This window comes from Prionailurus bengalensis, chromosome X (genome assembly GCF_016509475.1).
Source record: "Prionailurus bengalensis isolate Pbe53 chromosome X, Fcat_Pben_1.1_paternal_pri, whole genome shotgun sequence".
NCBI lineage: Eukaryota > Metazoa > Chordata > Mammalia > Carnivora > Felidae > Prionailurus > Prionailurus bengalensis.
The window spans coordinates 91326946-91349608 of NC_057361.1; the positions used below are offsets into that span (position 1 = coordinate 91326946).

General features: G+C 45.6%; 1 protein-coding gene across 7 annotated transcripts in view; it reads right to left on the reverse strand.

Moving 5' to 3' along the window:
* The window catches only part of CHRDL1 (chordin like 1), a 119257-nt gene that overhangs the window by 38173 nt on the left and 58421 nt on the right, over positions 1-22663 (reverse strand). For 4 of the 7 annotated variants that reach the window (XM_043571229.1, XM_043571228.1, XM_043571226.1 and 1 more), the window contains 2 exons: positions 3975-4120; positions 2236-2329 (listed from right to left, as the gene is read on the reverse strand). In XM_043571229.1, the coding sequence (XP_043427164.1) occupies positions 2236-2329; positions 3975-4120 (240 nt within the window). The remainder of the gene's footprint in view (positions 1-2235; positions 2330-3974; positions 4121-22663) is intronic. The other 3 variants (XM_043571230.1, XM_043571232.1, XM_043571227.1) reach the window with 1 other exon arrangement.

The following is a 22663-nucleotide window of genomic DNA, read 5'->3' on the forward strand; positions in this document are numbered from 1 at the left end:
GGAGTCAATTGCCCATCCCCTATCAGTAAATCCTATAATTTTGTCCCTCTAACTCAGTGATTCTCAACCTTGGCTGCACATTAGAATCACCTCTCTTCCCCTCCACCCCCACTCTGGACACAAATTTATCAAGGTAATTCTAATATAGACACACGGTCAAGAAGCAATGTTGTATATATATTTCAAACTTGTCCATTTCTCATTATTGTGCCTGCACCATATGCAGGACACTGTGCTAGGTCCTTTTCCTGCATTATTTAAACCTTACAACCCTTTGGGGGTCAGTGCTAACATTATCCTCCCTTTAAAGATTGTTAGAAAGGTTGAATGCATTGCTCAGGATTATCCAGCGAGAAAGTAGCAGGACTGGGATTACAACCGTGGCAGCCTGGTTCCAGAGGCTCCAGTCTGAACCACTACTCTATATTGTGTCTCTAAACCAGGCATCTGCCCTCTCACACTAGACTCTCACTCCTCCACTTGCCTTCTCCCTCTCCTCTCCCCTTGCTTCGTTGCTTCCCTCTTATCTAGTCTGGACACAACAGCCAATGAGACCTTTTTAAGACATCAACTGGTTCATGTAATGCCCTATTCACAACCTTCTGACAGCTTCCCAATGTACTTAAGAACTGAAATACAAACTCCTTCCCATGGCCTTGAAAGTCCTGTGTGGTCTGACTCCTGTTCACTTCTTCAGCCTCATCTCAGGCCAGTTGACTATAATCACTGTATTCCAGCTACACTGGTCCTCAGATCCTTGAATGCTTTGAGCTCTTCCTTGCTGGGGCCCTTGAATTTTCTTTTCTTTCTGCCTGGAATGCTCTTCCCCCAGGATCTTTGCATGGATGGGTCTTTTTCATCTTTCAAGTGAGAGCTTAAATGTCACCTCAGCAAGGCCTTCCCTCCCACTCAATGTAAATGCTATCCCCTCAGTCTTTTATTTGTTTTCCTCATGGCACTCACATATTTATATTTAGATTTTCACTTACTTGTTTGTTTATGATTTGTCTTCTATGGTAGAATGTGAGTTCCACAAGAGCAAAGAACATAGCTTTGCTGCTATGTATGCTACATACAGTTGTAGAGGGTGTGTACTGCACAAAAGTGCTGCTGTTAAGGGGGTGCATTCGCAAAGATTTTCTGGCAAATGGCAGTAAAGTGTCTTAAATAAAAGGATTCTTTTTTAAATTCGCATACAGATGCCATATAGTCTAGTGGTGCCCTGTATGTTCACTGTATTTACCAATATGTATCTAGCTTCTAGCACAGGGCTGAGCATATGGTAAGTAGATGCTCAATAAATATGTTGATTGGATGGACGGAAAGAAGACAAAATTAGAATACTGCTAGAGACAGCCAGAAAAGAGACAGATCGAAGACTGCTGATATAGTAATCTCAGAAGAGGGAATAAAGGAGAAATTAAAGGCGATTATGCTTGACCTTAGGAACCCAGAGTGGAAAATGGCGCTATTATCAAAGGAATGGAAACCAAATAAGAAAAAAATTGGGTTGAGAAGACACTGATGCCATTTGGGCTATAATTTGAGAAGACGATGCCTTCCAATGTGCTTTTGCTGAGTTTGTCACCATTGGACGGTGGGGTTTTAAAGACTATATCTCCATTTGCCCTGCACAGTCTTCAAAGTGGTCATGTCAATGCTTTGCAAGGCCCAATCTTCCTTTCAAGGCTGTGCATGGAAATGGCCTGTGTTTTACAACACAGTAAAAGCTAGAAGAGATTAAGGGAGAAGAGACAGAGACACTTTCTCAGTAGATGATGCTCACTCTTTCTTTCCTGCCACACTCCCGCATGGTTTCTTTCAGGTGGTTGCCCTTAAAATCAGTGTTTTTGGGGGGCCCCCGCATGGTTCAGTCGGTTAAGCATTCAACTTCGGCTTAGGACATGATCTCACAGTTTGAGAGTTTGAGCCCCACGTCGGGCTCTGTGCTGACAGCTCGGAGCCTGGAGCCTGCTTTGGATTCTGTGTCTCCCTCTCTCTCTGCCCCTCCCACGCTCGCACCCTGTCTCTCTCTCCAAAGATAAATAAACATTAAATTTTTTTTTAAAATCAGTGTTGTTTTTCTCCCTTTTGTGAATCAACTGCCCCCACCCCATCCCCTGGCTCTAAACTAAGGCTACCATAGAAAATTTCCCATCCTAGGACGCTGGGAAGCTATTTTCCTCTCTTCCAAGTCCAGCAGCATCCCTACCTCTTGGGATACGGGGTACCTACCTCTGCACACCCGGCAGCAGGAATCCGGAACAGAGACTGGGAACGCACAGGTTAACTTGGGGCAAGTCTTGAGACCACAATACACGTTTCCCTCCTGCCAAGTAAAAACAGAACTTAAGGTCAGAAGGATCTGGGAATAAGTAAAGGCTTCTTAGCTTGTGACCTGGGATGAGTAGGGACTCAAAATGGGCTACTCCTTCCCAGTGCCCTCGCATAGTTAGTTCTAGGTACTTCCGAGATTTGATTATGCTTTATTTTTTTTTTTCCTGCTTACTATTTCTCCAGGCCAGAGACTAAGTCACGGAAGAGTTGGCAATCCTCTCTGGGGATCCCCTGAGGTGGTACAGGGTAGTCAGTGAGAGAGCTGCCGTAGCCCCGCCAAAGCCCTAAATATGGTCTTGCCCTTCTCTTCTCTTTGCATTGTATCCCTTGGTCCCCATAGTGCCCCAGCTGGACACTGGGACTTCAGGGAATGCAGATTTGCATGACAGCCCCCCTTCTTTATAAATCTCCAAGCCAGGGAGACAAATTGTCTCGGGGTCCAGGGGGGGAATGCAAAATTACACAGGCTGATCGGAATGGACAGCTCAATTCAGCACAAGGCAAGCGAGAGAACCAAACTTACTTGCTGTTAGGTCTGTCTTTACATAGATTCCACCTCCCTAAAGTTCTAGGTTCCAAACATCTTTCCTTACACCTTGTTCTTAATTCTTAGAAGCAATAATTCTGGGGCGAGAAGGCTCCCTAAAAAGTCATTAGGAAGGCAAGGCCACAACCAAATTCTCCCAAACTACTGAGATACCATATTTTTACTACAAGTCCCTAGGGGAAGAGATTCTCAAACGTCCCTTGGCAATCCAGTGTTTAAGGCCGTTACTGGCAATAAAAAGTTTCTACATCTAACTTCATTTCCTCTCACTTCAGGTTAAATGGCCATTTTATTCCATTTTCTGGTTCTACCTATTACATTCTCTGGATTGCACGATTACGTGAAGATATAATCGATTTACTTTACTCCTAGGGTATACACAGTTCTGACAAGTAATGTCACAGAAATAATCATGTTTTGCTGAGAGAGTTCTCAATGCACGGCACCAGGGACAAACTGGTTAGGAGAATACATCAGAGATGGGATCCAAGAGATACCCCCCTTTTCTTGTGAACTGGGGCACTAGGGTGGCTTAGTCGGTGGCATCCGACTTCGGCTCAGGTCATGATCTCACGGTTCGTGAGTTCGAGCCCCGCATAGGGCTCTGTGCTGACAGCTCATAGCCTGTAGCCTGTTTTGGATTCCGTGTCTCCCTCTCTTTTCTTTCTCTGCCCCTTCCCCACTCGCTCGCGCGTGTGCGCACGCGTGCTCCTTCTCTCTCTCTCTCTCTCTCTCTCTCTCAAAAGTAAGTAAACATAAAAAAATCATTGAGTCCTTCTAATGAAGGCTTTGCTGGTGTGACTATTAAGAAAAGGAGGACAAATGAAGACCGTCAGCTGATATTTGTCTATTTAAACAGTCCTAAAGCTTCAAGACCAGCATATAACTGGGTCTGACTTTAACATAGGTCAGGGTTGTTCAGGGTTGATGCAGATCAGGGAGTAGATCAACAGGGAGGCTTAGGATTCAAATGCAATTCATCTTCCATTCAAACACCTCACGGTGTAGGCTCAAAGTAAAGGTGTAAGCACAGAGAAAGCTCTGGTGTTGGGGTAGGGGCCAGCAGGGACAGTAAAATGCTGGGTCTTACCGAACAGCTGCACTGGGTGCATTGATTGGGTTGCCGGTTCTGAAAGAGCCCTTCAGCCATGAACAGCTCACCATGTTGGTAAGTGGTCCCGTTGTACTCACATGACTTGCTGGTCACCTTGTTGTTCGCTGGGGGTAAGGAGTCTTCTGGGACAGGGTGGAGAAAATCCACACCGAGTATTAGCATCATTGCAAAGAATGTCATAAATCCCAACAGCAGACAGGGCTGTACCATATAGAGGGAGTTAAAAGATAGCCCCGGGGTGCCTGGGTGGCTCAGTCGGTTAAGCGTCCAACTTCGGCTCAGGTCGTGATCTCACGGCTGGTGGGTTCAAGCCCTGCGTCGGACTCTTGCTGACAGCTCAGAGCCTGGAGCCTGCTTCGGATTCTGTGTCTCCCTCTCTCTCTGCCCCTCCCCCGCTCATGCTCTGTGTGTGTGTCTCTCTCTCTCAAAAATAAACACTAAAAGAATTTTACAGATAGTTTCTAATTCAGTGGCCGATGACCTTAGATAATATTAAAGCAACCAGACAAGAACAGCAACTGATATGATCACCCATCTGTTCTTTTATTTGGTGAGCATTTATTGAGCACCTATGATGTGCCAGGCACTAGAATGGGTACTAGAGAGAAATCAGAGAAGGACAAGGCTCCTGCCTTGAGGGAGCTAACAGACCAGATGAATAACGTGTTAACTTGCCTGGAAGGAGGGAGTCCTTTCAGAAGACGAACCATCTATTATAACTACCCTGGTAACCTTATCCCCTCCCATGTTTTATATCACTTGGTATGTACTTGTATGTTTGTTCTGGCCCCTGGGGTCCTTGCTTGTTTTTTTTTATTGAAGTATAGTCACCACACGAAGTCTCTGCTTATTTTTAATTCCACCACCAAGATCTCCCCCCTCCTCCCACTCTTTCCACCTGCTGAAGTCCTGTTCGATTTTGAAGTCTCAGGAAAAGTCCCTTTTCTTCTGCAAAGCATTCTCCAATAGCTCCAGCCCATGATCTGGACCTCTCAAAACATGTGATTTCTGAAGCACACAGTCTGGGACTTGAATATTACTGTATCTCATATTCTTGAATTATAGTCATCTAGCCAACAATTTACGAAGTGATTTCACACAGATTATTACACCGGAGCCTCATAACAACCCTATCAATCAAGGAAGGCAGATCTTGAACTTCATTTTTCATTTGAGGGTAACAAACCTCTGAGGTGGACTTTTCTGAAGTCACGAATGTAGTGAGCGATGGCCCCAAATTCCATCTTCTTTCTATCAGCCTATGTACACATATGCAGGTTTTGCTTTTTAAGGACTTGGACGCTGCCTTACGTGTCTTTTTCCTTTGTGGGGTCTAGTGCAGGGTTCCCATGTAGCAAAAACTCAATGCACCAATGCACTTGGTGAGTGGACTCTAAATGGCCTCAAAAAGTCTTTTTACTGGGTTTCCTTAGGATGCATGGTGGGTGTGTGCACGCACCCGCCCCCCCCCCCCACGCACACACACCAAACAACCCAGATGAAGCTAATCATTGATGTACAAATTAACAATAGATATAAAAAGAGCTGGGAAAGTGCCCTCTGTAGAATAGTGGAAGAAGAGAAGTCAGAGGAGTTGTGTGTTTTGTTAAGGGAAGGCTCACACAGTGAAAGCGTCCTTTCCTTCCCATCAGTCAAAGGTATACTGAAGGTGCGCCTGGGTGGCTCAGTTGGTTGGGCGTCCAATTCTTGATTTTCGGCTCAGGTCATGATCTCACGGTTCCTGAGTTTGAGCCCCATGTTGGGCTCTGTGCTGACAGTCCAGAGCCTGCTTGGGATTCTCTCTCTCTTTCTCTCTCTTCCCGTCTCTTGCTCATGCTCTCTCTCTCTCTCAAAATAAATAAGTAAAACTTTTAAAAATAGAAAGAAAGGTATAATGAAAATGAGTCCATCTTATGGGTCAATTATACCTCAGTACGACTGTTTAAAAAAAAAAAAACAGAATAGATGAATCACTAAATTCTACTCCTGAACCCAATATTTTCCTATATGTTAACTAACTAGAATTTAAATAAAAACTTGAAACAAAATAAAACAAAACAGAATAAAATTGTCCTCAGGATGTTGGTGAAAATAATAAAGGTGAATGGTAAAAATAATAATAATAATACAGCTAACATTTATTGAGCCCTAATTAATATGCCAGGCACAATGGTGAGTGCTTTTCCATGCATTTTCTCCTTGGCTTTTACTTATTTTGCTGATGGGGAAACTAAGGTTTAAGAAATTAAATGAGTTGCCCCAGGTCACACAACTTGTGAGTGGCAGCACCAAAATCTGAACTGATGTCTGATTCTAGAATCATCCGTCCTTGCCACTATCAAGGAGGCTATCAATCACATCAACCCTGGAACAAGGAAGGGGCCATTCGATTTAAAAACCAAAATCAATGGAACATGAAGGTTATGTTGTTCCTTTACAATGTTTTGGCCTAGAATACCTAGAAAACTGATATCACACTTACTTTGGCTTCAGTGATTTCTATAACTAACTCAATTCTATACTTTGCTATATAAACTGATCTAGCTTCAATTTCTGAGTAACTTACTCCTTGGGTGTGAACTGCTTATTAATGACCCCTTACAGGATGCAAAAGAAGTTCCTTAAGAAGAAGCCTCAGCTCCTAGAACATGTTTATTTCTTACCAGCAGACCCTAAGTCCTGGCCCCTGCCCACAACAGGACACAACCAGACAGATTTAGCTGGTAGACAGGAATGAAACTCACTGGAGAAAGGACAGGAGCAGGGCCCACTCACCCCCCTGGGCTCTAATTACACCAAATATCTGTACTTTGTGGCGAAGGAAAACTAGGATGACCTACAAAATAATATCTACCGTGACTCTTACAGGAGTTGACAGATCTTTGGAATACCAAAAGAAGAAAAAGTGGGTTGGAATTATTTTGCCTCAGAAGAATGTGGATTGATCTTTGAATTGGGCCTTCTACCAAGGGATCAACGGGGGGGGGGGGGGGGCAAGTGCAGGGTGAGGTTTTCCAGGGGAAGCATGACCTTGAGAGTCTTTCTTGCAATAGTCTGCATAGCGGCCTGGCATGGAGTCTATTAATCTACTCAACAGGAGATGGGGAGAAAGCAAAAGACAGAAAGACAAAACAGAATCAAAGAAAAAGAAACCAACTATGAGCAAGTTAATGCTAGGTTTACACAATAAATTTATCTTAATAGCTTTCCATTTATTCTTATTTCATTCTTTTAATATCCCTAATGGAGTGGTGGGGGGGGCATTATGAAAGTGAGGCTACTGGTACCCCAAAAGATTTGGCCCATGCCACACAGCTATCTAATAGGAAGCCCAACTCAGACATACAGTTTTCCTGTCTCGATATATGTTTTTCTTTACACAGAGTGGGTGTTAAAACTGGCTGGCAGGAAAGAAATTAAATCAGTACATGCAAGAGATATCTGTGCTCTCGTGTTTATTGCAGTGTTATTCACAATAGCCAAGATATGGAAACAGCCTAAGTGTCGGTCAACCGAGGAATGGAAAAAGAAACCATGGTATATATACACAACAGAGTATTATTCAACCTTAAAAAAGAGATCTTGCCATTTGCAACAATACTGGATGGAACTGGAGGACAGTATGCTAGGTGACATAAGTCAGATACAGAGGTAAAAAAAAAAAAAAAAAAAAAAAGGCATGATTTCCCTTTTGGTGAAATCTAAAAAATGTCAAGTAATAGAATCAGAAGGTAGAATGGTGGTTCCCGGGGTCTGCGGTTCAGGGAGAAGGGGAGATGTTGGTCAAAGGGTATAAAGCTGCAGTTATGTAAGATGAATACAGCTGGAGAGCTAATGTACAGCATGATGACTATAATTAATAATATTGCGTTGGGTCCCAGAAATCGGCTAAGAGAGAAGATTTCAGGTGTTCTCACCACAAAACAAATGCGAACTATGTGAGGAGATGATGTTAATTAGCTGGACCACAGTAATCAATTCAATCTGCTTATGTATAACGAATAAGCATGTTGTACACCTTAAATGTATACAATTTTTACTAAAGAAAAGAATGTTTTTCAAACTGGGAGACAAAGACCACTGAGTCAAAAATCCCAGCTTAGGTATCCACATTCCACAACCTTACACAAGCCACTTTACCCCTCTGGGTCTCAATTTTTCTTTCTTTCTTTCTTTTTTTTTTTTTTAGGGTTTATTTACTTATTTTGAGAGAAAGAGAGGGAGAAACAGAGACAGAGAGAGCAAAAGAGAAAGAGAACGAGTGCAGAAGGGGCAGAGAAAGAGAGAGAGAATCCCAGGCAGGCTCCACTATCAGCGTGGAGCCCGATGTGGGGATCGATCTCATGATCATGAGACCATGGCCTGAGCCGAAATCAAGAGTCAGACGCTCAACTGACTGAGCCACCCAGGCACCCCAAGGGGTCTCAATTTTTCTAAGAATGGGACATACGGAAGTGTTGAGTCACTGTATCATACACCTGAAACTAATCTAACACTGTATGTTAACTATACTGGAATTAAAATTTAAAAACATATATTTAAAAAGCCGCCCCCAAAATTTAGTGGATTAAAACTATAAGAACTAATAATAATAATTACTTAATTAATTAACTAAACAGGCATGGACTCAAATGCTAGCTGCACAGTAAAGTGGAACAGCAAGGCCCTTACATTCTTCATTTACAATGCAAAGGAAAGAATGAGTTCTTAGAAATTAATTAATTAATTAAGTTTGGAGAAGTGATTTGGAAGTGATTTGGAACCTGAAGTTTTATCTAATAAAAATGGGTAGTTGTTTCATTAAAAAAAAAAAAAAAAAAGAATGGGACGTGGGAGTTAAATTTCCCCTTACATCTTTAAAATTGTTTTTTAATGTGTATTTATTTTTGACTGAGAGAGAGACAGAGAGAGAGGGAGACACAGAATCCAAAGCAGGCTCCAGGCTCTGAGCTGTCAGCACAGAGCCTGATGCGGGGTTCAAACTCATGAACCGTGAGATCATGACCTGAGCCAAAGTTGAATGCTCAACCAACTGAGCCACCCAGGTGCCCCTTGCCTTGGATTTTAGAAGGCCAACACAGCATGCAAAGAACCACAGAAGCATGGAAGGCCACCTGGTACTCTACCCTCTGCCGTCCTCGATTTTCCAAGCTGGCCGGGCTTCTAACCAACTATCCTTGGAACACATTCGGTGTTCCTGGCTGAAAAGTGGCAGAAAATGCGTCCAAAGCATAGCTGGCCTCAAAGTCCCTCAGGGGAGTGCTACTCTGAGGAGAGGCGGGGCAAGGACATCGTGGGGTAAGCAGACCAGCACGATGCCATCTGACTATAGTTATGCCAGGAATAGAAACTACTGCTTCCACGCACCCCCCCCCCATCCCATTAGGGATGGTCTTATAAATAGCAGAACTATGACTTCCGGGGGGCTCAAAAAACACTCCCCTATCCTAAATATCTCTTCCTTCCTTTTCTCTCACTGCTACCTCAAATGCCATCATTAGAAGTCCATTACTTTGGGGTAAATGGTTGTCTTTGGGCAATCAGATTTTATAATCCCAATACTGCTACGAGAGGTTACACATTGTCAGGAACATCTTAGTATGAATAGCCTTGCCACAAGTTTGTTTGGTTTTGTTTTGTTTCTCTTCAGAGAAACTGACACATTTTAACCAAGAAGTCTGTGGTCCTATCCCACTTCCTTTGGTACACCACTCTCTCCCCTCCTGGCACTAGCCTTCTTCCCACCCTCGGGAACCCAAAGTCCGCATGCCAGCTGCTGACTTCTCCACTCTCCCTACCCTCAAATTTCTATTTTCTTAGTGGGCCACTTCTTGGCTCCTCAGAAAGGTCACTTGTACGTCAGGAGACAAATCAGGTCCCAGTGTTTATGAGAGATGCAAACCCCTGCAGAGCTCCCAGTTGCCAATCTCCTGGTCTCCAAGCCTCTCCCTTCTTTTGCCATTGCTGCCATTACTCAGGTTCCTACTTTACTCTTGATGGCTCAGCCTGGTGCTAATGTGTCAAGTCTCGTTCTCTGTCATCCAACTGGTCGGCTCCCAGCACATATGCAGACCGTGCCGGAGGTGGTGGTGGGTGGGGAATTGAGAGATGAAGGTACAAGCCTTGAAGGAAGAGGTTACCTTCCCTTGAATTATGATCACACACACACACACACACACACACACACCCTGAAAAAACCCGAAGAACATAGAGGGATTCCCTTCTTTCCATGGATAACTGGACATTTAATTAAACGACGTTTGCTTTGTGTTTATGTGTACGGTAGGTAAATAAGGCATGCCCCTGACTTCAAGGAGAACCCTGCTGTCCTCAGAGGGGCTGGCACAAAAAGATGTTAAATTAGAACATATTTAAATAAGTCATAAAGGTGAAGGCTAGAAGAGAGGTCAGATTATTTATCACAAATTGGCAAACTATGCCAAGTGGGAAGGAATACCACCTGCATCACTAACGATTTCAGTCAGACACTAGAAAGCTGTATTTCTCATTCCAAAATTAAGTTTCAAGTTTCTGTTGGAAAGAAATTCTACTTGAAGGCCAGAGGCTAGACTAGGTGACTATTCTGGGTGTCTTCCAACCAGAGAAAGACAATCCTACAAAACTTGTCACGGAAGCCCAGCTGTCCTCCCACTAGTGGGACAGACTCTAGTCAGGACTGTGTGTTCCCAATCTGTCCATAATGAGATGATTCTTTGCCACTGACACTATCCTGCACCTCTGGGGCAAGTGTGAACTACTGCGGTGCTTTCTAAAACACACTGTTTTAGAGTGTGTAAATTTGGGCTGGCTCTTAGGCCTTGGCCCAGATGGAAAGAAAGCAGACAGCTAAGGATGCTCATGGGAGACCACTTATGCTCCATCAAGGAGTGCTGCTGTAGTGACAGAAGGACAGCGGGGTGCTGTGTCTTGTTTCTTTGGGATGCTCAGTAAAAGTAAAGGTACTGCTTCAAGTGGGTCTAGCGGCCAGAGCAGCGATGCCTACCATTCAGATCTCTTCCTTTCCATGCTCCAACCGCTCCCGCTTCTTTTTTCCCTGGGCCTCTCCAAGCGATGACTTAAATGCACCAGCTTTCCTGGGACAGAGACCTAAGACTTACAGATCTTCTCCAAACGCTCCTCTTCCATAAAGACTTAGCTCTTCTCTGGCCCACCACATTGAGGTCCTTATATAGGGAGGCATAGGACTTACCTCAGTAATTTATGCTAAGGTGTCAATGGAAGGAAATGTTTGAAAACAGGTTATTTTTCTAGATAATTAAATTGTTACCATGGCCCTTTGATGTTTGAAGCTATTGGCTTTGCAGAATGTTGGGCTTATGTGGTGGAGATTACTGAAAACACAGCCTCCACAATATGTCCTATTGGGAGGAGAGGCCTGACTTCAGGGTTTTCCATTTGGGTTCAAATTCCAGGCTCACTATTAATTAGTTACCACCTATTAGCTGAGCAAGTCACTTCGTATTACTGAGCCTCCGTTCCACCATCTACAAAATGGAGCTCGTAACAGTACCTACTTCATAGGTTGTTGTGAGGAACCAACAAGATAAGATGCATAATGAGCTTGGCATAATACTGGGTGCATATTCATGCTTAATAAATGTTGTTACTGTAATATTACTATCAGCTATAAATGACAGGATTTTTGGAAGGTAGAAAGTAGGTTGGTAAGGCAGCAGATGTGGGGCTGCCTAATCTTTACAGTGCCTGCGTTAGACTGAATGTTTGTGTCCTCCTCGCCCCCCAAATTCATGTATTAAAAACCTAATCTCCCAACGTAATGGTATTAGGAGGTGGGACCTTTGCAAAAGACATGAACAGACACTTTTCCAAGGAAGACGTCCAGACGGCCAACAGACATGTGAAAAGACTCTCAACATCACTCATCATCAGGGAAATCCAAATCAAAACTACAGTGAGAGATCACATGACACCAGTCAGAATGGCTAAAATTAGCAACGCAGGAAACAACAGGTCTTGGTGAAGATGTGGCGAAAGAGGAACCCTCTTGCACTGTTGGTGGGAATGCAAACTGGTGCAGCCGCTCTGGAGAACAGTATGGAGGTTCCTCAAAAAGTTAAAAATAGATCTACTCTATGACCCAACAATAACATTGCTAGGAATTTACCCAAAAGATACAAAAATACTAATTCAAAGGGATATGTGCAGTCTGATGTTTACTGCAGCATTATCAACAGCACTATCGGCAATAGCCAAACTATGGAAAAAGCCTAAATGTCCATCAACTGACGAATGGATAAAGAAGATGTGGTTTATATATACAATGGAATACTACTTGGCAATGAGAAAGAATGAAATCATGCCATTTGTAGCAATGTAGATGGAACTGGAAGGTGTTAAGCTAAGTAAAATAGGTCAGTCAGGGAAAGAAAAAGACCGTATGATCTCACTCATATGTGGAATTGAAGAAAAAAAATGAGCATTGGGAAAAAAAGAGTGAGAGAGACAAACCAAGAAACAGAGTCTTAATGACAGAGAACAATCTGATGGTTACCAGATGGGAGGTCGGTAAGGGGATGGGTTCAATAGGTGATGGGGATTAAGGAGTGCACTTGTGATGAGCACCGGGTTTTGTATGGAAGTGCTGAATCACTAAATTATACACCTGAAACTAGTATCACACTGTATGTTAACTGGAACTTAAATAAAAACTTGAAAAAGAAAAAAAGGAGGTGGGAGCCTTTGGGAGGTGATTAGGTCAAGATGGCAGAGCCCGCAGGAATGGGATTAGTGCCTTTATCAGAAGACACAGGAAGGAGATGATCTTTGTTCTCGGCACGTGAGGAAGCAGCCTGAAGGTGGGTCTATAAGCCAAGAAGTGGGGTCTCTCCAGACACCAGATCTGTTGGTGCGCTGATCTTGGACTTCTCAGCCATCACAACTGTGAGAAACAAATGTTTGTTCTAGCAAACATGGTATTTTTGTTCTAGCAGCCCACGCTAAGACAACTGTTCTCCACTGCCTTGTAGAACTTGTCAATAATTGCCAGCTTCTGGGGCTCCTGGGTGGTTCAGTCAGTGAAGTGTCCAACTCTTGCTTTCTGCTCAGGTCATGATCTCGCGGTTTAGTGAGTTCAAGCCCCGAATCGGGCTCTGTGCTGACCGTGAGGAACCAGCCTGGGATTCTCCCTCTCTCTGCCCCTCTCCCCACTCGCTGTCTAATAAATAGATACACGGATAGATAGATAGATAGATAGATAGATAGATAGATAATAGATAGATAGATAGATAGCCGGATTCTGAGTGGTGACTAGAAAGTCACCTCTGAGCCATCACATTCACTAAGAATCCTTTTATGCCTCTGCTCTCAGTGGACTGGTAGAGCAGACTGTTCCTGCCACATCGATACTTCCAAAGGTGGCCAGTCCACTCTGTCCCTCAGCTCGCTTCCTCTTTGCTCTGCCAGAGTGCCTGACATGGCCCCAGGTTTAAGCATTAAGTAGAAAAGGGCTTTGCTGTTTTCAGAGGTTCAATGAGTTTGTAGTAATGAGTACCGAACACTGGAAAAGTCCCGCTATGAAGAGCAAGGCCTTGGGGCAGGGGACAAAAATCCACAGCATGCTGTCACTTCGCACCCACCTGGGAGGCTGTAATAAAAAAGACAAGAACACCAAGTGTTGGCAAGGATGTGGAGAAACCGGAGCCCCCTTCCACTGCTGGTGGGGGTATAAAAATGTAAAGTGGTATAGCTGCTTTGGCAAAGAGTTTGGCAGTTTCTGAAAGTTAAATATAGAGTTACCACATGAACCAGTAATTCCACTGCTGGGTGTGTATCCAAGAGGAGTCAAAGCAGGGAAACAAACAGATACGGTACGCGGATGTTCACGGCTGCATCATTCCGAGGAGCCAGAAGCCCAAAGGTGAAAACAACCCAAGTGTCCATCAGTGGATAAATGGATGAACAATAAGCGGTATATCCATACAGTGCAATGTTACTCAGTTGGAGTAGATGACCCTTGACAACATTCGACTAAGGAATAAAGCCAGACACAAAAGGTCACAGGACATAGGATTCCATTTGGATGAAATGTCCAGAATAAGCAAATCCACAGAGGCAGAAAGGACATCGGTGGGTGTCAGGAGCTGTGGAGAGGGAAGAATGGGGGATTGACTGCCAGGGGGTATGAGCCTTCGTTTTGGGGTGATGACGATATTCTGGAAGTGGACAGTGGTGACGGTGGTGGTACGTTGTAACTGCCCTGAATTCACAGTGAATTGTATCTCAATAAAGCTGTTACAACGAAATCACTAAATGCCCTTACAACGCGGACACGGGGGGCTGGGTACCCAAGTGGGACAGGCTTAAGCAAAATGAAGGTGCTGTGTAAGGTGACAGGGAGGCAGACAAAGAAGGGAAAGGTAAATGAAACAGGAAAGGAGAACCCACAAAGGGGTCTGGGGGCTGGGATGGGGAGGTCGATGGGAAGTCATAATTTGGTCTGGTGCTCCGTGGCCATGCCGCAGGGCACCCACCTTGGGAGGCGGGATAGGCCTGCCAGGCAGCTGAGCCAAAGGAAAGGGCTGATGCGGGGCTGGATTTTCCCACTTGGAATCTTCAAGAAGACCATGTTTGGGCCCACACCAAGACTAGTGGCCTCGCTACTCGCACCCCCAGCCCAACCCCCCAGTGGGGTCCCAGGGCAGGAAATTCTTGCGGCAGACTCAGGAGATCACTCTGCAGCTCAAGAGACAGAGACACAACACTCTGTCCCGAGCAAGAAGGTGCCGAGTGAGAGGAAACAGTCATCTGCCGGTCCAGCTGGACAGGCGACTGGAAGAAAGCGCTTTCTGAAAGCTCACACCCCGGTGTAATCCTGCTTCTTCCCTCCTCACCCGGAACCCATCTGTGGGCTGTTTTTCATCCCGCTTCCCTTAATGTTTCAACTGTTGGCAGTCAGTAGCTGACCCTGCCGGGATGTGCCCTCTTGTCAGACGGATGCCGGGAATGACGGCTAGAGGAGAGGGTTTACGCCGGAGGGAAGACCCGTGTCTCTAGGAAGCAAGTGGTGCTGGTCTGCATCTCTGGGCCTACGGCTTCTGATGAACTCTCCGCATTTGTGAGTATGTGTATTTGTTGGGGACTATCATTTCATCGGCTTCTACTTCACGGGGATATAAGGGGAGCGAACGAGATTCCATGTTTTGAAAAGGCTCGGGGAGGAAAGAAGCTAGAGCAACACAACCCATTGATGATGACTGTCTCCAGTTTTACCAGGTACATAAGCACCTGAAGGCACGGAGATCTGTCACTGAGTCGGCTCCAGTGGTCCAGTGTCCAGAACTTACTCCATCTCATGATGGTTCTGCCGACTCAGAAAAGGCCCCTCAGTTTGTGATTTGCTGCCTTTCAGGCGGCAATCCTGGCCCTGCAGTGTCAGTCTCCTGTCTGTGGGCGAGCACCCAAGGGTTGAGGTTATAGGTATGGAGGAGTCTCATGGCATGATCCAGCCAGGGTGACGAAGCACATCTCAAAGATGCATCCCCTTGGCTAAAGAACGCTCTACTTCAGGGGCACCTGGGCGGCTCAGTCAGTCAAGCGTCCGACTTCGGCTCAGGTCGTGATCTCACAGTTCGTGGGTTCGAGCCCCTCGTGGGGCTCTGTGCTGACAGCTCGGAGCCCGGAGCCTGCTTCGGATTCTGTGTCTCCCTGTTTCTCTCTGCCCCCCCCCAAATAAACATTAAAAAAAATTAAGAATGCTGTCCTTCAGACCAACCAGTCGTTATCCCCCTCCCCCCACTGTGCTCCTTGGCAACTCTGCCCTGGCTCACCCTAGACCCAACCACCATCAGAGACCAACCTTTGCTTGCTCATATTGTAGCCAACCCTCACCATCCATCCAGCATGCTCTGATTTCTTGTGGCTGCTCTAATGGCCCACTTGTCTGTACCCTACAGTGTAGCATCTGATAACAAGTGTACTATTTGCTAAATGATCGACGTTGCAATAGCAACACATGCTCAAATGCTGCGAGTCTATTATTAATTCTGTTCACATAAAGCAGGGCTGTTCTCATAGAGCAAGAAGTATGACTAAGAAGGGGGTCCATGGGTTCTCTCAAAGTGTTCCACGACCGAAAAGAGATGCCTCTGCTAGTTGAACACAAAGCCAGGAGCCTATGGGATTCACTTCAGCGGCACCGGAACCCTGCTGGCAGTTCAGTCCAGTTCTCAGGCTCTAGGGTCACACATGCTCGGTTTCTGCTTTCTGGAGGCTAAGAGCAGTTACCAGTGACAGCTTCCCATAATCCAGTCTTTGCAGGGAACCTCTCCATGTCCTGTCCTGTCAAAATGTCTTCCTCCACTTTACTGAGCAGCTTTATCATCAGCTCCATTATTCACCTCATGGACCATTCCAATCTCATTCGGGCCTCGTTTGCATCTGTCCAGAGAGGAAGCCATTTCCAGCTTCCTGTTGGAGATCTACATGGGAGACCCTAGAAGGCTTAGGTAATGAGAGTGGAACGGACACCATTACTTAGTGCCAAAGCAACGACTCAAACTTCATTTTACTGAGAGCCACAAAACTTGAGGGCTAGGGAAGCCCACTAAAATCTAGTCCAACGACTGGGAAAGAAGAAAACCAAATCCTTCTGTTTTCAGGGGCCAACTTCCAAATCCCAAGTCTTCAATGGAACTCGGGTTATGTAGCCGAACATAAAGAGCATTTTCTTATCTTATTCCTATGCTACTATCCAATAGGTTTTAAAATTGGTTTATTTACCCAATGGTGGGATAAATGGACTTGTAGTTGAAATGGGAATGTTAAATCAACTATTCTGCATGACGCCGGATTGTTAATGGCAGGTTGTGTAGTAACACGTGTCACTCACTGCCTTCCTCTTCTCCCTAAATAAATTAAGAATGAGTTCTACTATTACTTGGTTAGTTCTAATCCTTTGGGAGCTAGGCTTTTTTTTTTTTGAAGGTCAATGACCCTTTGAAATGGACAAATTAGTCACTACCCTCAAGCAGCATTTACAGAAACAATGTGAGGCATCTGGCCGAGACAGTGGGGAGTGCAGTCAAGCATTCCTTTGTACTGCCTACCCCAGCATTTCCCAAGTCTGCTCTGCGGAGCACTACTACTCGGCAAGATGCTCTGTGCAAACAAAAATTCCGTGCTTCAAATAAAGTTGGGAAAAGATCCACATTCTATGCTCGCAAACAAAAATTCCGTGCTTCAAATAAAGTTGGGAAAAGATCCATATTCTATGCTCACAATATCCCTCTCAGTGTGTTAAAGGATATCAGAAGTCCCGCAGTAAAGAAAGAAACCTGTTTTTCAGTATGACCCCACATCTTCTCAGACTGATTTTCCTGAACTGCTGCACTTTTGTTTTCATCTACGTGATAACTATGACCACCCGAGGAAGGCTCATAACTGGGTATTTTGAGGATCTGGACATTTGCCATCTCGTGGACAGCTGGACACTACTGAATTCAGGACCCTGCTCCCCAACCCTCAGTCACTCAGCCTTCCTCTAAGACCTAACGTATTTCTCCTGGGTAGCTATACAGCACCTCTTGCATCTTTTTCCTCTCCTTTCCTCTCTTTTCTTTTTTCTTTCATTAGCGAGCCCTGTAAAACAAGAGAAAACACCCCCTATGAAATACTGGATAGTGTTATTAAGTTGAACCATACAGTTTGGCACTTGCAACAACAACCCAGTGACATCAGGCATGGGGGGAGGTGGGCAGTGAAAGAAGTCAAGCCCAGGAAGTTTGGATTTTTCCTGTAGAGGAGGAGAAGCCAGTGAAGTGATTTCGGCAGTAAAGTTATTTGGTGAGGTGAGTATTGCTGAAAGACTGGCCTAGGACAACTGAAGGAAACCACGGGGTTGGAGGCAGGACCTGTCGGGAGGCTGGAGAAAGAACCTAACGGAAGAAAAGAGGCATTCAGTACTTGAGGATTAATTGAGAAAACGTATCCCCCAACACGCATTTTGTTGTGTTTGGAAAAGTGTTAGTGGCAGGCTTCAGAGAGTGGTCCCCAGAGGCCATTGGCAGAGGCAGAGGGAAGGCGGTGGCAAACGGAGAAGGTTCCAGGCTGCTTGGAGCAGTCAGAGTGCTATTAGGAAAAGTCAGTCCACTTCTTCCTGGAGACTAAATGAGGCGGCTCGTCAGCCTTGTCATGGAACTACCAGAGGAAAAAAGGAAGTATGCCGTTTCCCTCCAAGAAGAACCTTCAAGTATGGAAGCGGAAGTCCCTGCTGGGCACAGGGTAGCACACGTAAGAGTATACAATACAGAGACTGAAAAGCAAGTGTTTAGGGAATCCGGATGCAAAAAACCTGCACCACAGATCGCCCTGGGATGGCGAGTAGTCCTCAGGAAATGAAGGCGTGAACAACAGTCACAGGGTGGCCCCCCTCTTCATTTCCGAGTGATGTGATCACAAGCAACCGTGACTGTAGGGGTCGGAGATGAGGCAAGGAGATAAGGTTTGCTGCCATCTTTGGATTTAGCAGGACTGGAATTGCAAATACGAGGTTCAACCATTGCTTTGGGCCCATCATTATCAAAAGAAGAGGGTGCCTTAATTCTCATGACGACGAGAGTTTCTGATGGGAGCAGTTTCAAGGTTCACACCTCGGCCCACCCCAAACTGGGAACCTTTGAGCATAATGACAGATGTCACTGATGGGAGTGTGGCATATGCAGACATTTCGGAGACAGAAACGAATCTGAGAGCCATAGTTCTGATAATTACAGTGATAGCATCAATATCATTAGCAGCTGCTATTTACTGACTCGTGCCTACACTGAGCAGGCTCTGCGTTCGGCACCATATGTGCGTGTCCATCAGCCCTGTTCTCCCAGATGCCACCCCATGAGGTAGGTCTTGCTGTTATCTCCCTTACAGATGAGGAAACTAAGGTCAGAAAGCGGTTAGACTGGGGGCGCCTGGGTGGCTCAGTCGGTTAAGCATCCCACTTCAGCTCAGGCCATGATCTCACTGTTCATGAGTTCGAGGCCCACGTCGGGCTCTGTGCTGACAGCTCGGGACCTGGAGCCTGCTTCGGATTCTGAGTCTCCCTCTCTCTCTGCTCCTCCCCTGCTTGCTCTCTGTGTCTCTCTCTCAGGAAATGAATAAACATTAAAAAAAATTGTTTTAAAGAAAAAAAAAGAAAGTGGTTAGACTGGAGCCAGAACCATGGTGTCTGGCCCCAGAAGCGGAGCTACACTACATTCCTCTCGAGATCTCTATACTGCATTACGTGAAGCCACTGCTTGGGCAACACAGCCACCCACACAAAATCCTCTGCGACACTCAAACTGCTCTTCCGAAGTTCTTCTCCCTGGGAAGAACCCCCTGCCTCACTTGCGTGCCCGCTCTTTCGCTGGCACAAAGAACATCTAAAAAAAATTTACAAGGACCAAAAGGAAGCACGTGACTACCTCCCCTCATGATAACCTCACATGGTTTTTAGGGAGAGTGTGCGGGAGCGGGTGGGGGAGGCTCTAACCTTGGGCTGTGCTTTCTTGACAGTGGCGGCAAGAGGGGATGGTCACAAACTACAGATTACCTTCGTGGTTACTGGGCCAGTGAAATGATCTCGGAATGGAACGATTCCCTCTACAGAACCTGAGAATGGCATCAGGAGCTGGCAAAGCGTCCCGGAAACCACCCGCTCTCTATTCAAAGCGTGGTATGGGGACCGGCAGCATCAGTGTTCCCTGGGAAGTGGTCAGAAATGCAGGATCTCAGATCCCCACCCTGACCTACTGAATCAGCCAGCGTCTGTGCCCCAAGAGGATTCCCAAGGATTCACATGCATTTAGTACACTTCTGAGAGGCATTGCTTTAGGGCTTCCGGTTCTAAAGCTCACTGAAGGTTTTCCAAACCTTCAATAATACCCTAGAAAAGGAGTCAGCTTCTCAAAGGTACTGAGAAGGCTTTTTTAATTTTTTGTTTTCTTAACTTTTAGAGAGAGAGAGAGAGCTTGGGAGAGTGGCAGAGGGACAGAGACAGAGACAGAGAGAGAGAATGAATCCCAAGCAGACTCCACGCTGTGCAATGAGGGACTCGATCCCACCACCATGGGATCATGATCTGAGTCGAAATCAAGAGTCAGATGCTCAACTGACTGAGCCACCTGGGCACCTGGAGAAAGCTTTTTTTTTTTTTAATGTTTATTGATTTTTGAGAGATACAGACAGAGCACAAATGGGGAGGGGCAGAGAGAGGAAGACACCAAATCTGAAGCAGGCTCCAGGCTCTGAGCTGTCAGCACAGAGCCCAACACGGGGCTTGAACCCGCAAACCACAAGATCATGACCTGAGCCAATATTGGACACTTAACCGTCCAATTTGAGCTACCCAGGCAGAGAACGCTTTTTTATTCCTAGTTCTGGACATATACATGTGCCATTTGTTCCACACTGCCTCAACCTCTGCCTCCTGGGAGCAGTAGGCAAGCAATCCTAGAACTGCACTCCCTGCCACTCACAACCTTTGTCTCAAACTGCTGTCTCTATGAGAAATGGCAAAATGCCTTTAATGCAAGACCAGGATCCCGGGGAAGTGAGGCTATCTGTGCAAATTCCAAATACTTTGAGACTACAGCAATAATTCTCAGCTGAAGGCAATGCTACCCCCAGAGGACGTTGGACAACGCCTGGAGACATTTTCTGTTGTCACAAGTAGGGGAAGATGCTACAGTACACGGGACGGTGACAACAAAAAACTACCTGGCCCCAAAGCAGGTGAGAAACCCTGGACCAGAGGAAATAATAAAAACAAATGACCTGACACGTAAATACTCGATACAAAACTAGGGAGAAAGGGAACTTTGTTGAAAGGGCTTTCTCCGTTCTGACCAACAGCTATGGGTTGAACACAATAGCTCTGGCTGCCCTTGAAGGAGTGGTATACTCCTTTTTGGCTTAGAGAGTTGGGCTCTTCTTCTTCAACCCAAGGTTCATCTCCAAAACTACACCATGTAAAAGCAACTGCTCAGAAGCCACTGATACACCCCAAAAGCCTTTTTTGCAAATATTAACGTTCAAACTCAGCATTAAATAAAACAAGAAAAAAATACCTTCGCCTTTTCCTCTCTACGAGAGAAGGCATACACCATGACATAGTTTAAAACAGAGGGGCGCCTGGGTGGCTCAGTGGGTTAAGCGTCCGACTTTTGATCTCAGCTTGGGTCTTGATCTCAGGTGTATGCGTTCAAGCTCCACACTGGGCACTGTGCCGGTAATGAAGTCCACTTAAAAACAAAACAGGGGCGCCTGGGTGGCTCAGTCGGGTGAGCATCTGACTCTTCATTTTGGCTCAGGTCATGAGCTTTTGATCGTGGCATTGAGCCCTGAGGATTGGGCTCCTCACAGAGCAGTGAACATGGAGACTGCTTGGGATTCTCTCTCTCTCTCTCTCTCTCTCTCTCTCTCTCTCTCTGTCTCTGCCCCTACTTGGCTCATGCACATGCATTTGCACTCTCTCTGTCTCAAAATAAGTAAATAAACATTAAAACAAAACAAAACAAAAAGCTAAACTAGAAAAAACATGAACCAAGAAGTAGCTATAAGAACTACCAACCGATAGAGTTAATGTAATTATTGTATGTGAGCTTTAGAAGATTCTGAGTTCCCTGGTAGCCAGGGCAAAAAGTTCCCCTTTTAAAGCCTACCTTTTTGTTTCTTATAGTGATTTACGAACAGTCTAGGATTCGGAATGAGTTGCCCAGGATCACTGATCATCATTTCACTGAATGTCATCTTTTTTCACTTCTCTGCCCCTAGCACACATATTCCAAGCCTCTGTACCAGCAAGAATATAACTGCCCTTACCTATGAGTCTATAGGCTGTGTGAAGCACAATGCAAAATGTGAGATCTGGGGGTGGGGGTGCATTTATGTCTATTTATAATATGAGTTCTGTGAGGGAAAGACTAATTCTTACTGCACGAAAGCCTACAGTGCTCTGTGAGTGGCAAACATTTCAATGTTGAGAGAATGTTGGTGAAGACTTCAATCAAAGACTCGGCAATTTGACCCCTTCCTAGGAAAAGTCACCCTTGATTAGGACAAGTATATCCTAGTGGGGCTCCTGGGTGGCTCCGCCGGTTAAGGGTCCGACTTCGGCTCAGGTCATGATCTCACAGGTTGTGGGTTCGAGCCCTGCTCAGGCTGTGTGCTGTCAGCTGACAGCACAGAGCCTGCTTCAGATCCTCTCTCCCTTTCTGCCTCTGGCCCTCCCCTGCTTGTGCTGTCTCTAAAATAAACATTAAAAATGACAAGTATACAGTAATACACACAGTGCTGTGTGCCCATCAAACCCGCTTTCCTTCTCTCCATCCCACCCATGTCCCCAACACCCAGATACACTGCATTTCACAGCCTCGTGTGTGGTTAGGTAGGGCTATCGGAATGAGTTCTAGTCCGTGGAATGTGGTGAGAGCTGACATACGGATCTCTAAAGCCTGACCTGCATAACCTAATGCACAATCCTCCTTTCTTTCTTTCCCCTAGACTGGGCGGGGGGGGGGGGGGGCACATGGGGACGATCCTGTGGAGGACTCTCAGGCCACAGAGGATGGCGAGGCCACTACCCTGAAAAGGACCTGGATCCCCGGATGACAACATGGAGCAGAGCCCTCCTTCCCTATAGCCTCCCCCCT